The sequence below is a fragment of the Mytilus trossulus genome, chromosome 9 (genome assembly GCF_036588685.1).
Source record: "Mytilus trossulus isolate FHL-02 chromosome 9, PNRI_Mtr1.1.1.hap1, whole genome shotgun sequence".
Lineage (NCBI taxonomy): Eukaryota > Metazoa > Mollusca > Bivalvia > Mytilida > Mytilidae > Mytilus > Mytilus trossulus.
In genome coordinates, this window is record NC_086381.1 from 3,860,537 (window position 1) to 3,878,504 (window position 17,968).

Below are 17,968 nucleotides of genomic sequence, written 5' to 3' on the forward strand. Positions count from 1 at the left end.
GGTTACGATCCGGTGTCCATAATGAGTTTATTCAGTAGAGTGAAAGCTGCACCAGTACGAGTCTCCTCAATGGCTAGGTCAGCTGATATTACAGAAATTGCTTCAGACATAGTCACAAGAAGGTAACTAGAAAATAGTCATAATCAAAATATAAAAAAGAAAATAAGCCATAATGAATAAAGTAGAACTTAGATTGAAATAGTTTTGGGTCTGAATAAGATGAAGTAATTGGCCATGAAACTGGTTTAGAAGACAAATTGATTCTAAGGGCATTGTCAACCTCTAGGTACCATAGTAGATTCATGGTGGGCGATGCTTGCATAGATGTATTATATGATTATATGAATTAAAACAGTTTTGGATAATAAGACTGTACAACTTACTTGGACTGTAAAAAGTTATCAAAGGTACCAGGATTATAATTTAGTACGCCAGACGCGCGTTTCGTCTATATGAGACTCATCAGTGACGCTCATATAAAAATATTTATAAAGCCAAACAAGTACAAAGTTGAAGAGCATTGAGGATCCAAAATTCCAAAAACATGTGCCAAATACGGCTAAGGAAATCTATGCCTGGAATAAGAAAATCCTAAGTTTTTCAAATAAATCAAAATTTAACAGGAAATTTATAAAAATTACCACATTATTGATATTCATGTCAACACCGAAGTGTTGACTACCGGGCTGGTGATACCATCGGGGACGAATCGTCCACCAGCAGTGGCATCGACTCAGTGGTGTAAAAAGTTATCAGAGGTACCAGACGCGTAACCTAGGCCAAACTGTACACACGGACAAACAAGGTAGATGCAAAGTCTATAGTTATCATGGACAACTGTTACACATACATGAGACTAGACACAGACAACATGAAGAGTTCAATAGGAAAGCTCGTGACAAAAACAAAATTGAAACGAAAAACAAGAAAGTAAGCTAGTTCGTCAAACGCTGTTATCAATATTCACCTTTTGAGTACATTTATATTTAAAACAAAGCGAGAATAGTTAATGAGACAATACAAAATAACAAGATAGAAACAACAAGCCAATATACCGGAAACTCAACACTAACTCTATCAAAACCCGGCGATGACATCAGATATCATAGAAGGACCAGTAGTTCGTTCTTCGAATTTACCAGTGAATGTTTTTATAAAATTTCGGTACTGTCTGGATGCGTGCGATTTATTTGTAGAATGAGTATAACCATGGGGGACCTTCAAGGTTTAGGGATGAGTTGGAGATTTGTAACTGCGATGGACAGTAACTGTGCCTTGAAAAATATAATGTGCAACCCTAATGACATGTACCGACAACCAAATGGAGCCTGTAACAATTTGAAAAACCCAATGTGGGGATCTTCAATAACACCACAGCCTCGGTTTATTCCTCCACACTACGGGGATGGTAAGTTTTAAGACCAATAAAATGTTAAGACAGGCATAACTAAGTAAGAAACGTCTACAAAAACAGTTAAAAAAGAACTAAGAGAGAATAAAATATTCATTTTATCAGCAAGTCTCAACTACTACACATTTGGATGTATCAACTATGGATTTGGCTACACGAATTACAAATTAAAACCTGTAAAATTGGCTTGACATTTACATATCTAATTGATCGACGATAGCCTATAGCAATTTGTCTCCAAAATATTGAAATTGGCCAAATAATTAGATAAAGGTAGAAAACGTTTTGAGACTTTTTTATAAATGAGTAGTTAAACGACCTTAATAAATAATGTTGATATAGAAACCAGCAGGATTGTTGTTTTCACTTTCCCACCTCCCGACTTTCAATTTTAATTGTTTACCCTACAGACTGTGACACCGGTTTCCCCCCGTTTCGGTTCCCGTTCTCTTACCAATATAAAGCTAGTTTATATTTTTCCTATTTCAATAAACTATTCATCAATATGATAACGATATTTGCCTTTTGCCGTTGCTTTGTGTTTCAAATGTTTAGGTTTTAGTGTTGATGCAGGTAAATTTAAAAAGCGACTTGGACGACAGAAATTTTTACAGTGACAACTGTTGCTATTAACCAAAGACTAGTATATTATTGGTTGAAAGGTTCAAGGTTAATTTTTTGATAATGTGTCGAATATTTATACGTCACACATAAGCGTTTGTGTTTTTATCATTTTTACAAAAATGCATATTTTTTGGAATCCTTACTTACAATGGTATTTGATTATCAATAAACTGTTTTGGATCAGTATAAATTTAATGTCTAAACTTTTATTTTATTTTGTAAAAGGTAAGAACCTTGGAATTATTCCCCGTTATCAGAGTGTAAGTGGTGGACCATTACCTAATCCCCGGCACATCAGTAATTCTGTTCACAATGGCGGCACCAGCCCACCAAGAGGATGCCAGTTTACTGTTTTACTGACCTTCTTTGGCCAGTTTGTGGATCATGACGTCATATCTACACCAACAAAAGGAGATAGAGAAGGTATGAGTATATTACGGAACACATGTTGTGCTCAGGTCTACAAGATCTACTTACCTCTCCGGAGTACACGAGATAACCGACAGTTTAATCAAAAAAGGAAGTAGACGACTGTCACATTCGAGGAGGGACGTGCTTCCATGTCTGGAGAAAAAATAAGATTACCTCCTTATTTTTTTATGACGGTGTTGGCAAAGCCCATTCGTTGGATTTTGCTGTCGAATGTTCTAGACTGTTAGTTGCCTTTTCGTTTTTTGTTTTTGTTTTGTTTAACTTTCTGCCATGGTTTTTGATTTAGTTGAGTTTACTTAGACTCGTACAGTTTTAATACTTCATCTGGTATAATTCGTGTCTTTATTTTTGATTATCCAGATGAAGCAAGATTTGCTCAATCTATGGAATGCTCTTCAAATCGTTATTAATGTTGTCTTCAAACAGTTTTGACCTTATCGCATTTAAAATTCTGTATGCAACCAGCACACTTAATACTAAGTCCTTTTCTTTTGAATGTTACTAATCTGTTTAAATAAGGGAATGTATCTCCCTCCCTTCTTTTCCAGATATGGCCACGCTTTTGGTCATTAAATGTCAAATTATTTGTTCAACGTTTCTATTATCATTATAAAGAAGAGCATAACAGGAAATAAATCAATTGTAGAAATACGCCACATAAAAGTTGGTACGATTCGTGATACCACATGGTAAACCAAGTGATGACACGAAATCTGAATAAGACGGGTCATATTGTGTGCGTGCTGTTTTGTTCACCGAACTTTAAATGGTATAAGCATGGTAAGCACAATTATGAACAAACCACTAGAAATATTAGATTGAAATGCGACACATCTTCGTTCACAAGTAGTGTAAACGAACGGCCACGTCCACTTTAATGTTTTGTCTATCTGATGAGTTAAGCCTTTTTCAACTGATTTTTATAGTTCGTTTCTCGTGTTGTACTGTTATACCACTGTCCCAGGTGTTAGGGGGAGGTTTGGGATCCCGCTAACATGTTTAACCCCGCCACATTATTGATGTATGTGCCTGTCCCAAGTCAGGAGCCTGTAATTCAGTGGTTGTCGTTTGTTTATGTGTTACATATTTGTTTTTCGTTATTTTTTTTACATAAACAAGGCCGTTAGTTTTCTCGTTTGAATTGTTTTACATTGTCTTATCGGGACCTTTTATAGCTGACTATGCGGTATGGGCTTTGCTCATTGTTGAAGGCCGTACGGTGACCTATAGTTGTTAATGGTTGGGTCATTTTGATCTTTTGTGGATAGTTGTCTCATTGGCAATCATACCACATCTTCTTTTTTATAAAAAAAATCAAAAGGACTTGACACAAAAGCCAGTCTAATTAAAATATTGATCTCTGATTACGTTATACTACACATGTACGAAAGATTCGAGAGGCAGAGTCAAAATCATAGATAGAAAATAAACTGCGAAGGCTAGAAATAAGACAAACAGACAAATAATAGCACAGAGGACAATATATACGGTTAAAGAGTTACATGTAATGCATAAGTTTGATTGGTAGTTTTTTATGGTCTCTTTATATTATTGTCTAAATGATACAAATTATCGTTGGTTTTGTTTTGTTTGTTTGTTGTTGTTGGGGTTTTATTTAGGGAGGATGTGCAAAATGGTGCATTTATAAAAGATGATTTCGGTATACGTGAATGGAACAGCAACCCAACAACACAAAACAAAATAGTAGGACATATGATAAACATACAGTTGTCTTTATCGACTTATTTGATCTAATGACTACCATGTCCGACTTCAATATATATAATGTTTACTTCACTTTTTTGCTGTTTGTATTTACAACATACTATTGTAACTTTTCAGGTTTTCCTACCTTTTTAAAATGCATTGTTGATATTTTTCAGGCATTGAGTTTAGATGTTGCCATGGCAATATGCCAATTTTGAGGTAGAGTATTTGAGACAATGAAACAATGAATAGATGCCCTACTACAAGAAGAGACCCCAAAACTAAAAATAAAACAAAACAATCTACTACAAACAGGATACAAACTACGGCATATACTACCAACGATTGGACAATTTGAGTCCTATTTAAAAATCTGGGTCCAAACCAGCATATTCGGACTGGTCGACAGTTTCTGCTTTATTATTATTATTATTATTATTATCAACTTGACAACAATGTCGTTAACCGTATCAATTGTCATTGAAAAGTTAGACATAATAATATAAATACAACAACGGCTTGTTGTTAGTTGTATATTTTTTTTAAGACGCCATCAAATGTGGTTACAATTGACGAATCTTAACTAGCATGCCCTAAAAAAATGGTCAGTATAGCAAAAAATTGAAATGAAGAAAAATAGAAAAATAGAGAAAATTGTCTAAAGCTTAGAAACAATCACATGTTATGTTAAAGGATTGGTCTAATCATCAAACACTCTGTATATTTATCTCACTAAAGTATTCCATTTAGTACCTGGCATTGTATCGTAGTACATGACAAGTATAATATATCTTTCATAACTTGTGAACTGTACAATTAGCATTAACTCGTTTATCGATCCTGAAATATTGCCATTTTCGAGGTTACAGTTCTTAAGCTAGTGGCTACAAATTTGACATCATCCAGCTGACATTCATTGTCTTGTTCAAATTTGAAAAAAGGTATAGATGATAGGCAACGAAAGTGTTGGGGTTAAGGTTGAAGCGCAATTTATTATTTCTAGTCTAACATGACATTCCTTTGATTTTAGACGACCTGAATGTTTCCCCTTCGGTACACCACCAGGAGAATTTAACTCGACTTGTATGCATTTTGTTAGATCTGAAATTGCGCCAACAGTGGACTGCTTACCAGGTGAAGTCATCAATGTGTACATGATAACAAACACGTATTATTCTTCCTTCATAATAAAATATTTCTCGTGTATTTGAAATTTGAACTGTCAAACAAATTAATAATATGAGATCTAAGCAAACATGACTGACGCATTAATGACGCTCGAATGGAAAAGTAAAAAAAAAAACAAATAAAAAATGAATTTGAAGAGCGCCGAGTAGACAAGAGATTAAAGACCAAACAGCCTATTCATTTCTACCAGTGATTTTTCCTTAAAATTTTGTGTGAAGGTATTTAATGATTTGAGGAACAAAATATGATGAAAAAAATTGGGGGTCACCGACTTAGTTTTGTCGCTATAGCAACCTCAGTTTCGTGTTTTCCCGAATATTAACATAATATTTGCTTGTTATATAAACTCTCAAAAAAATACTTTATATCAAACCTACAAGCATAATTCTTGTTTCACGTTAAACAGTAGATTTGTATCTAGCTAATACAGGTTCAAGAGTTTAAGACTCATATTGTTTTGATCTTTAAAAATATGATTTATTTCATTCCCGCCAAAAATAAAACGTAAAAATGAAAAACGTTTCCAGTAATAAAAAATATCTACCAATGATTTCTTTATAATCATTTCAAGAAGGAAAGTGCCATGTGCACTTTTCAAAATAAAGCAAAAAAAAAGTGTATGTCACCGACCTTTCAAAAAAGTTATGAGTAATTTTCATGTTTTTTTCTCTTCCGATTTGAAGAAAAGAGTTGTCTTTCTTCAGAACATTGCATCTGACGTCATAGTACAAAACTTTCCTTGCTGGCGCACTATTTGAAAAAAATCGCAAATTGAATGTTTGAAACCCACATTTAAATTTCCAAGAATAACAACTTAATTCACCTACTTTATTATCCGGTAATACAAGAGATTATGCATGTGTCAGTATTAGATCTTATGATGTTGTTTCCTCACAATATTATTCAGAAAGATGCACCATCCGTCGGAATGGAAAATTGTTTGAAATTACCTTTCACGCCGCTTTTGTTAGAAAGTCTGTTTTTGTCCTCTGCCCCTCATTAACAAAATTATTGAAAATAAAAAAAAAATGAAAGATGGCACTGGCTAACTACAGAGTATTTGACTATATCAGACTAGATGTGTGTGGGTTTTTTTTCGCGTTAATTTCAGCAGTTTGCCGTAACGAACTCATTTGCTACTGTTGACAGACGGACATACAAAAGCATGGACACCATTATATTTTCCTGACTAAGATGAACGTATAAAAGTTATTCCATCTAGTTTGTGAATTCATTATTTCTGAATATTTATCTTTCGTCCCTCTTTTTAAGATGTAAGGAAATTAAAATTATAGGTATAATTTATGAATTAAAGATTTTGATTCTAAAACTTTATACATCTATCATAAGATACAATCCCTGTTATTTACTACCTCACGTGTTTTGAATAAACTAGACAGTAAATATAAAATACAAAAAGTTTTTAATTTAAAAAATAATTTTCTGTTGAAAATTACAAAGTAAGATTTCTCCAACAGGATAAAATATTATAAATCTAAATTGCTAATTTTGGAAATTAAAACAAAGACACTAAGGTTGTTGCCGGCATTGAAAATCGAAATTTGTTTTCAATCTTTTCGCTCATAGTCGTAGCTAAATGAAAGGGAGAGATTTTTTGTTGTATATTATTCTTGGAGCAATTTTTTTTGGTCATAAGTTAAATTTACAACAATTAAGTTTTAAACACCGACCATTTTGATTTAAATCATATTTGCTGAGTATTAATTTGATTAATATGTTTTGCCTTACAGCTAATTTCCGAATGCAAGTAGGGTAAAACTTTGGTTGGCTTCCTTGCTTTGTTTGTATGAATGTTTATTCAAGCTTTTCAAGATGTTCTATATCAAGTTTGAACAGTACCACGACTAGGGTAAAGCTTGACTTAAGTATAAAACTAGTGACAAAACTCTAAAAAAGATGCATATGACCAGGCCTGTAACCATACATGTCAAAGGGGTTGCTAACTTGGAGTCGATACAATTAAACTCAACTTTAACATTTACAATTTAAACAGAACGTCGCCTTTAACAGTGTTTATTTGAATTTAAGGCGGAGAACCTCTCGAACCACCTGGATATGGGTGTGCATGACTGTGGTAAAAAATACTGACGAAGGACCAGACAAGGATCATGGAGAAATATTCACAAATTTAAAGTAAAAATAGTTTATACAATTTGGGTTGTTAGGTGTTTTGTGTCTATTAATTCAATTTAATTCATACCGAAAGCATAAAGGAATAGTATTATGAGATAGTTTCAATGAATTCATTCATTTGAGTCTTTTAATGCAACAGGTCCACGAAACCAGATGAACCAAGCTACCTCCTTTCTTGATCTATCAGTAACTTATGGCAGCACACACGAAACAGAGCAGGATCTTGTTGATATTAGCACAGGTAGGCAATTTTTTTTTAGCACTGGAATGCAATTTCCAATCTTTTAATCAAAGGCATAAGAACAAGAATCAGTACTTGCTAATACACGGGTGTCATTCGGTTTATCGAGAGAAATGGGCGTGAAAGAATATCTAACGGCGGTCAAGTATTGAGAGACGATCGTGAAAGTTCTGGTAACGGATCGTGAAAGACATTTAATCGAGAAGACATATGAAAGATCAGTAAATATTTTGATTTAATTAATTACACAGACACATTTACAACAAAATAAAACTGTCTGTCAAAATGGTTCGACATTATGATCAGTATGTCAGAATATCCAGTTTCAAAAGTACACAGTTATTACAAAACGACAAAAGACAGATTGCTTCTCGACATTTCAATGACATAAAAAATGTAAACAAACACGTTTTTTTCACAAATTCGACTAAATAAACTACGTTTATCAAAAGAAGGGCATTGTATTTGAATTTATTAAACGGTTCTCATAGTTATTTTGAATAAATATAATCTGAAACTTGGTAAATAAAGAACTATTCACACACAATCGATTTTTTGGATCGTGAAAGATCACGTACCGCATTTTTGAAGATCGTGAAAAGGATCGTGAAAGATTTGATGCTACGAAGACGTTCATGTTGCTGACAGTGCGTGTTTTAGAATGAAGCGCGAAATATAAATCAAACGTTTAATATTCTTTTATGGCTAGCATTATTCCATACAATAGTTTATTTTCTTATCTAAATATCCATCAGAATTGGCTCAATTTTATATTTTGAAATGATAGAGTTATCAAAATGAATCTTACCTGTAATGTTGATTTGGTGCCACGCAACTTCCGATGTCACTGTAGGACGTAGTGCAGTCGACAAAAAAGTAAATTTTATATTATCCACCAATATATGTTAGTGTATACTGCAAGTTGTTACACCCGGCACTTGGAACTTTTGTCTAGATCTCAAAGAGGAGCTAAAATGAACAGCTGCGCATAACAGGTAACAGCGGGGTAACAGGAAATTTTTATTTGTACAAGTACAAATAGTTATCAAAGGTACCAGGATTATAATTCAGTACGCCAGACGTACGTTTCATCTACACAAGACTCATCAGTGACGCTCATATCAAAATATTTATTAAGAGAAACAAGTAAAAAGTTGAAGAGCATGGAGGATTCAAAATTCCTAAAAGTTGTACCAAATACGACTATGGCTATCCTTAGTTTTTCGAAAAATTCAAAGTTTTGTAATCAAGAAATTTGTATCAAATGACCACATTATTGATATTCATGTCATCACCGAAGTGTTGAATACGGGGCTGGTGATACCCTCGGGGACGAAACGTCCACCAGCAATGGTATCGACCCAGTGGCGTAAATAGTTATTAAAGGTACTAGAATTATAATTTAGTACGCAAGACGCGCAAATACATTAAAATTATTATTTGGGCATTTGTGAACATTTTGTTTGTAAAATAGTTGGATGATTGTAGGATGAAGTTTTTTTAACGTCATGTGAAGTACTCACTTATCATGAGTTATAGGATACCCATATTTGGTATATTGGATCTAGTCAATCTAGCCAAAATTTTACCCCAACCCAAAAGTAATTGCAACAGAAGATTTTCAAGTTTTAATCTTTAGCATTATACCCAATATATACACAGAAAAAAGTCCCATAAAATCTAACTTGAGGAAGACTAAAAAAATCACCATCTAAAATGTCTATGGTGATTTGCATTTAAAAGGGAGATAACTCTTGCATAAAAGGCAGAAATATCAATAAAAATTGATACAAAATTATAACTTTGCCGCTTCTATTAATCAGAATGTATTGATTCTTAATTTTTAAGAGGTCTTTAGGGTATAACAAACAACTGTAAAGGGGTTTTCATACCTTTAATTTAATCAAGCTATAATCTAGATTTCGTATTTCATTAGTTGTCCATTTATTGAATTTTTCAACATCTCAGGGTAAAGAATCTCAAATTTGATAAAAATATTTAAGCATGTATTCTTCTTTTTATGGTTAAAAGTTTCTTTAGATAAGTAAGTTGCTGAAAAAATATAATATACAGATATAAACAATACCAAATTTTTACATTATTTTTTCAAAATGGTTACAAAGCTTCAAATTTGAAATTTCTTTAATGAAAAATGCATGAAAATAATAAAACCACCCATAACACTTCGGTTTTGTACATTTCATGAGCAGAAGATTATATAATTTAGTCAAATACAAACTTATAACCCCATCAAAGTATCATACTTTACATAAATGTCAATGAAAACAACCAAAGACTGACCAAAATAGACTCATTTTTGGAAGAGTTATCTCCCCTTCCAATGTTAATTTCCATAGGAAATTAAAAATGCTGATTTTGAGTTTTCCTCAAGTTAGATTTATGGGCGTTTTTCTGTGTATATAAAGGGCATAATGCTATAGATTAGAACTAAAACATTTTCTGTTGCAATTAGTTTTAGGTTAAATCTTAGTTTGACTGGACTAATCCTATAAACTAAATGTCCGTCAAACAGGATTCACCTGACTTTGAATTTGCTTCATTTCATGGATGAAGATTCATTTTAGTGGTCAAGTCCGTAAAGAGGATTCGTTAAGCTTTAGGATAACTGTCTGTTGTTATGATTGTAAGGTGTATATTTTCAACTTGTGCAAGGTTTCAACTAACATTGAACTCATTATCATGCATCATTCGGCAATGTTTGTTTATGTTGTTTGGCCTTTTGAATATATACATGTATGCAATAGCGACAAGGTGTTTCGTGTATGGTGTACATGTCTGTCTGCATGTTTCTTATATGACCATGATGACTTCAATTGTGTTTGATTTATTAAATGATAGAACGATGTCTATGTCTGGCTGTCGGTCGGGGTTCATATACTTTTGACCTCATGTTTCGAATTAATTGGCCAAGCATAACTTTTACATTTGTCAGTTTCTACGGCACTGTAAGGATCGGAACACATTTATTTGGTGTACGGGATATTTGTAGAGATCTGTATGGCATGGTTCATCTGACCATGGCCTTTTTTATGAAACATTGATAATCTTAAGCGCATTTGACACTTCTAGTAAAACCCTTGATATTATAGACGTTCAACACATATACTATCATAAGTAAAGCAAACAAGACATTAAAGCATTTACGCCTTGGTATTCTATAATATGTACTATGTAGTTAAATCAATCCTTATCTGCGTTGTTTATAAAGAACTTAAGAAGTTCTGTTGCACACAATGTTGGTTATCATTCAATCCAAAACTACACATGAAATGTGCTGTTTTTGCTATGATTTTTTGTTTGATGGATAACATTTTGGTTTAAACGTTGCATACTATCCATATTATTGGCTAACTAGTGTCGGTGTGCCTGAAGTGCACTAGACTGATTCACAGAGCTGAATCTTTCACGATTATTTAACACGTTATTAGTTGGTTTTTGTTAACTTTTGAGGTAAAGTGTTGAATAGAAAGAAAAAAATAATAGCTTTAATGTTCATCCTTATCAAAATAGTTACAGGCTTCAACCACTTGCAGATTTATCAAATGGTAATAGAAAAACTGATTTCTGATTACTAGTATCAAGTCTGGTCACGCATTTTCTTTCACGATCGAAAAAATACGATCTTTCACGATCAAGTTTGATGGAAATTCAACAAACTCAAGGTTTTCATAAACCAATTAACGCTTTTAATGGAAGAACATTCTTTATTTTTACTGTACTAATCAGATACACCAAAGATTGAATTTCAAATATATCATGATATTCTGAAATATGACCATTATAGGTACACAAAGCGTGTTATTTTTAATAAATTTCATAGACACGCATTGCGCCTTTTGTGTTTTTTTCAAAAAGTACTTCATATTTTCTTTATCTTCTTTCACAGTTATGTTGAGGAAGTTAAACCATTTTGACAGACATATTTTTTTGTTCGGATTTGTTCCGCGTTTTGAAAATTAAGCGAATTTTTCAAAGATTCTGAACTAGAATGTACATTAAATGCCTTTCACGATCCGTTACCAGAACTTTCACGATCGTCTCTCAATACTTGACCGCCGTTAGATATTCTTTCACGCCCATTTCTCTCGATAAACCGAAGGACACCCGTGTAATAAGTATAGATTATCCGATGTTCTTCACATTGATACCGTAAAATGCTTCACATTGTGTTGAGCGACTATCTATACGAAAAAACGCTGCGTTTATCTGTTTATCGTTTAGCTGTTTATCGTTCTATTACTGATTTTCAGAGTTAAGTGATGATGGGACAGTAACGGACGTTTTCAGCTTGATATTTAAGTTAAATCCGAAGTCCATATCAATAGAAAAGATGAGGTTAACTCCTATAATACAGCTATTGTATAACTGTCCGCCAAATCGTGAAAGTGTCTATACTTGTTTAAAGATATGGATTCAACCTGGAACGCATAGTTGTATAGCTTCCAGCTGTCAACAGCAACCCTGCATTAAGGAGATCATGATAGGAAACGTAAGCAATTAGATATTGACGAATAAAATAGTAATGAAATTTGAACATCGGTAAACTATTGTTGTCTATATACAACCTTCTTAGACATGCGAAATGCTAATTGATTTCAGCGACAATTACTTACACAATGATTAGATTGTGATGTCTCGATTGAATATCCGATTGTATTTTGTCACAGGGAAATTACATGAAGGCGCATTTGGAAATCTACCACAAGGAGAAGGGGAATGTATTGAAAACACACGGTGTTTTCGTTCCGGTACGTAAAATTGAATGAAAGATTAATTTGAAATTGCTTTATAATTGAAAAACATCGGTGAACATAATTTGACAGTAAGTGCCCCTTTTATATGTTCTGTTTATTAATATAACTGTATTGAATTAATATACCTATTGATTTGTTAAATATGTTTTCATTCTTGGTCCGTCATAAAGGGATATCAAAACACTTTAAAAAATAAGTTGTATTTCCCCAAGAAGTTCAGTTGAATAATATATGATACTTGCTTACCCTATGTTGAAAACTACACACAATGACGATGAAAAGTTTTTTTTGTTATTTCAAGGTGACCAAAGACACACAGAGAATCCTTTTCTAAATACAATTCAAACATTGTTCATGCGTGAACATAACAGAATTTCTGATATTTTACACAAGCTGAATCTACATTGGAACGGAGAGCGCATTTACCAAGAGACCAGGAAACTTTTAACTGGCATTTATCAACACATAGTTTTCACAGAATTCTTACCCGCATTGCTAGGTGATGAATTAACTTCACAATTAGGACTATTATCAAAACCTGTTGGATTTAATACACAATATAACGACAATGTAGATGCAGGAACGAGAAATGCCTTTGGAGCGGCTGCGTTTAGAATAGGTCATACCTTTATAGGATCATTAATTGGGTCGAGTGATTTAAACTTTAATGAGATGCACAATATCCCATTAGAGAATGAATTCTTCAACCCCCGCACTATCTATGACAGGAAAAACTTCGGTGTAGAGGGCATCTTCAGATGGATGTTAAATCAATTCCAATCACAATCAGATAGGTTCTTAACACCAACTGTGAGGGATAGATTATTCCAGACGAGACCAGGGAACGGTTTTGACTTAGGGTAAATATTATCTTGGCTACATTATTTATCGAAAATTGAGTATACATGAAGCAGACCGACCATATCATACCTTCTACCGTATGGGGATAATAAAACAACTTACAATGTGACCGTGACAATAAGGTAATGGAAGAATCAATTTTGAAGAATAACATTGAATAAACGAGAATAGAAAATTAAAATTACCTGTGTGGACCAATATCACGTTGATTAATACGTTTAATAAACATGCGGATTTCAATTGCATAGACTCAACATAACTTTCCATAATGTCATCAAAGAAATATATATAAGTCATAATAACCTTATTGGTAGACAGGTCCAAAATTTGTTTAAAGCATTCACAATTACACATGTATGTTATATTTTGATAGTGCTCTGAATATTCAGAGAGGTCGAGATCATGGTATACCGTCATACAACAGCTTTAGACGGCATTGTGGTTTGCAACCTGCTTGGACCTTTTTTGCTGGACCAACAGGACTTGAACACCACGACAAGGGAGCTGCCCTTTCCTTGCAAAAGATATACAAGTAAGATATAATTTGTATGTTCACATTTTCCAAATTCTGTTCTTTTATATTTTTTTTAAAATTTCAAATTGACATCTCCTTATCAAACATTTTATATCATCTCAAATTTACATCAAGAATAGATCACCTTAGCTACATTTTCAAAAACTTTTCAATAATTTCGTCCTCAACGCTCTCAACTTCGTACTTTGTTTGGCCTTTGTTTACATTTTTTTATTAGAGCTTTCAGATGAGTCTTTTGTAGACGGAACGCGTGAATCAATGATAAGTTATGTTTTTCTTCTTCTACAGACATCCTGACGATATAGATCTATTTCCCGGGGGGCTGTCGGAAACGCCCCTAAAAGGTTCATTAGTCGGACCAACATTTGGATGTCTTATAGGCTTACAGTTCTTAATGTACAAAACAGGAGACAGATTTTATTATGAAAACAAATTTCCGCAAACTGGATTTACCAGTGGTAAGTAAAAGAGAAAACATTTGCCAATAGTTTTATTTTGCGTTGATAATAATATACACTTTCTCGTATGACACAAATGATGGCAGGTCACGAGCGTGTATGAAATCAATTTTGATTGGTCACTCGCAGTGGTACTTAAATAAGCATGTGACGCATTTCCATGCACCTGACATGACCTAAGGCATATACAAATGAAACTCAATCCTTCAAGGATTAACTTTGCTGGAGAAAGATGCAATATGTTTTTAGCTAACTTGATCAACCACATAGAATCTATATTTAATGAGCTAGGCATGAGCTTTATTTTTTTTAAACCAGTTTGCTGTATACGAAAAGGCTTTAGTAAAACAAATTTTGTGTGACCAGTTCATACAAAAATGGTATAGTGATTTAAACACCACATCACGTGGACAATTTTATTCACTGTTCAAAAAGAGTTTTGAAATAGAAAGATACCTTATTAATTTACCAGAGTCTTCTAGAATTTGGATTTCAAAATTTAGAACTGCAAACTTACGATTGCCTATAGAAACTGGTAGATGGTACAATATACCAAAATCAGAAAGAAAATGTAATTTATGCAAAGAGAATATTGGTGATGAGTATCATGTATTATTTATTTGTAAAAATGCAGAGATAGTAGATTTGAGAAACAGATATTTACCACAGTATTATAGAAATAATCCAAACATTGTAAAAATGGAAGGTCTCTTGTCACTTTGCAATATTGAATTATATAAGAAATTGTCAATGTTTATCAGAAAACTGTCTTCTCTTCTTTAAATTTTGTCTGTATTAATTTGTTAATCACTTGTTCATTTCTGTCATATTTAATGTATATATGTTATCAATAATGACCTCTTGTAACACATTGTAAATGTGTCTGAGTGTTTTCCTAATAAATCTTGAAAATCTTGAATCAACCAATAGGGACAACATACCAGGGTAAAAAAAACAGACAACACTGTCCGTGACAAGTTTGCATTTCCGCTGATCAAAATGGTGTAACTATAATTTTTCGAGAAAAAAACAATCGAGCAAAATATTCTTTTTCTGACAATTAAAAAAAAAAATACAACACATTTAGAATAAGAGCAAATGGAATCTTTGAGAATGAGCAAAAAAAAATCAAGACCCAAGTTGCTGTTACCTTTTTTTCCGAGGCAGTTTTGCGTTAAAATTGTCATTCATATACATACTTGAGCAAATGTTTCCTCTTTGCTCTTCAACTTTATAACGTACTAAATTATAATCCTGGTACCTTTGATAACTATTTCCTCTGAATTTTACAGAACAGTTGAATATAATTAAACAGCAGTCATTGTCTTCCATGTTGTGTCGGAACACTGACATACACTCTGTCCAACCAAAAGCATTTGTTTCACCGCTTCCGGGGTAAGTTTATTTGACAGTTAAAGATTCTTAGATTATTTTGATCTAAACTTAAAAACAGGTTTAGAACGGGCTTAGTACAATTGTGACCGGATTACAGCTCGAGTGTAAGTTAAGGCTTTAAAGCATGACCAAGAACAAATCAGTACAGTCGAGTATGTCAAAGATATGATTGGGGTCAAGTTATTTCTAGTTAATGGCTCGATGGATGATAATTTATGTTGAAGCATATGATAAAAAGATCATAAAATGACATGTTTTGATCTTTTTATCATATGCTTCAACAATGGAGAAAAATAACAAATTCATATTAAAGAGATAACTGTATTGTTGTGTTTTGTTGCTTTGTTCTTTTTTTAATTATTATTTTGCACACTATACCTTCCAGTATCAAAATTATTGTTTGTGCACTACTTTGTAATGATTTTTAATGAAAACGTAGCATTGAGGTGTAATTTCCGGAATTAGCCGAGTATCACCGGAATGTCATGCGATAACGTTACGAAAAGGCATGTGATAACAGTCGTAGATTGTGATAAACTTTTCATATCAGCCCGCTTAGCACCAATTCGAAAAAATATGGAATTATGGTTAATTTTATACTAATATCATACAGTAAAATCATATGTTATTAAGTAATAGTATATGATAAAAATAATTATATAATATAATTTCAGATGTAAAGAAAGGTATGATATGATTATACAATTATTTAGACAAAAGGAGTATCTACAACCTAAGGTATCGACGATAGGTGTATTGTTAATGGCCACTTGTTTTGTCAATATATTCTTTTGTTATTGTCTTAATTGCTAAGTATCACCAAAGGAACATGCAAACTCATCAGTGTAAATAAACTGACAACGCCATGGCTGAAAAGGGTAAATAAACTGACAACGCCATGGCTGAAAAGGGTAAATAAACTAACAACGCCATGGCTGAAAAGGGTAAATAAACTGACATCACATGGCTGAAAAGGGTAAATAAACTGACAACGCCATGGCCGGTAAACTGACAACGCCATGGCTGAAAAGGGTAAATAAACTGACAACGCCCTGGCTGAAAAGGGTAAATAAACTAACAACGCCATGGCTGAAAAGGGTAAATAAACTGACAACGCCCTGGCTGAAAAGGGTAAATAAACTAACAACGCCATGGCTGAAAAGGGTAAATAAACTGACAACGCCCTGGCTGAAAAGGGTAAATAAACTAACAACGCCATGGCTGAAAAGGGTAAATAAACTGACAACGCCATGGCTGAAAAGGGTAAATAAACTGACAACGCCATGACGTAAAAAGGAAAAGACAGGCAGACAAACATTATAACACAAAAAAAATAAAGAAAACTAAAGAATAAGCAACACGAACCCCACCAAAAAATGGAGGTTCGTGTTAACACGTTTATCTTTCTTTATTCCTATTATATTTCAAATGTATGTTACCAGTACAATCACTTTTTTATCCCATCAAAGTTACTTTTAAATGACGTAATCTCCTTATGTAGTGCTTTGTTGTGTACAAGTTGGAACCAAACCATAGAATCATACTTAATAATCCAGGAATATGAATTAATTGTTTATTTCAGAATTCACAGACAGCCATGTAATTCATTTCCCAGACTCGGTGAACAAGAACTTACTGCATGGAAAGATTATAATTTGAGATAACTTCATAAATAAAACTTTCAAAATTCTGGTATAGAATAGAACTTGTTTATGCTTATGCTAAATAATACGCCCAAACCTTTGTTAGACAACGAAATATACGTCGATGACGATTATAGCTTGATATCATTCCTCAGAATTGTAAATGTACATTCTACTGTAACATACGACAGAATATAAAAGTCAAACAAGCAAAGATGTGTATAAATGTATTTATATTATCTAGATTATCATTCTTAATTTTCAAACGAAGTGCGAACAACAGCAACATTCTTAGATTTTGACCATCTTAGAAAAAAAATGAGGGTGAGCGCACTCATGTGGCTTGCATGCGATTGCTGCAATTATGTGCCGGTATATTTTATAAACGCATTCACAATTTGTTTCTGAATTCTAATTGTGAATGTGTTTATAAAATATACTTGTTTTATTCATAGTCAAATATTGTTTACCCCAATTCTATGCGGGTACAGGTGTACTGTTATGTTGACTGTAAATAGTGGTTCAATTCATCTATAAATTACAT

The 17,968-nt window shown here is 33.1% G+C and overlaps 1 protein-coding gene across 1 annotated transcript; it reads left to right on the forward strand.

Moving 5' to 3' along the window:
- Positions 1-9: 9 nt before the first annotated feature.
- Positions 10-17,445, forward strand: LOC134683483 (peroxidase-like protein). Its single transcript, XM_063542794.1, has 13 exons — positions 10-122; positions 1,197-1,408; positions 2,261-2,458; positions 4,351-4,393; positions 5,205-5,308; positions 7,656-7,757; positions 12,446-12,526; positions 12,834-13,392; positions 13,767-13,925; positions 14,217-14,386; positions 15,679-15,781; positions 16,456-16,467; positions 17,364-17,445. Exons 1-13 carry the CDS (start codon positions 22-24, stop codon positions 17,443-17,445), a joined length of 1,926 nt encoding a protein of 641 aa, XP_063398864.1. The 5' UTR covers positions 10-21.
- Positions 17,446-17,968: the final 523 nt, after the last annotated feature.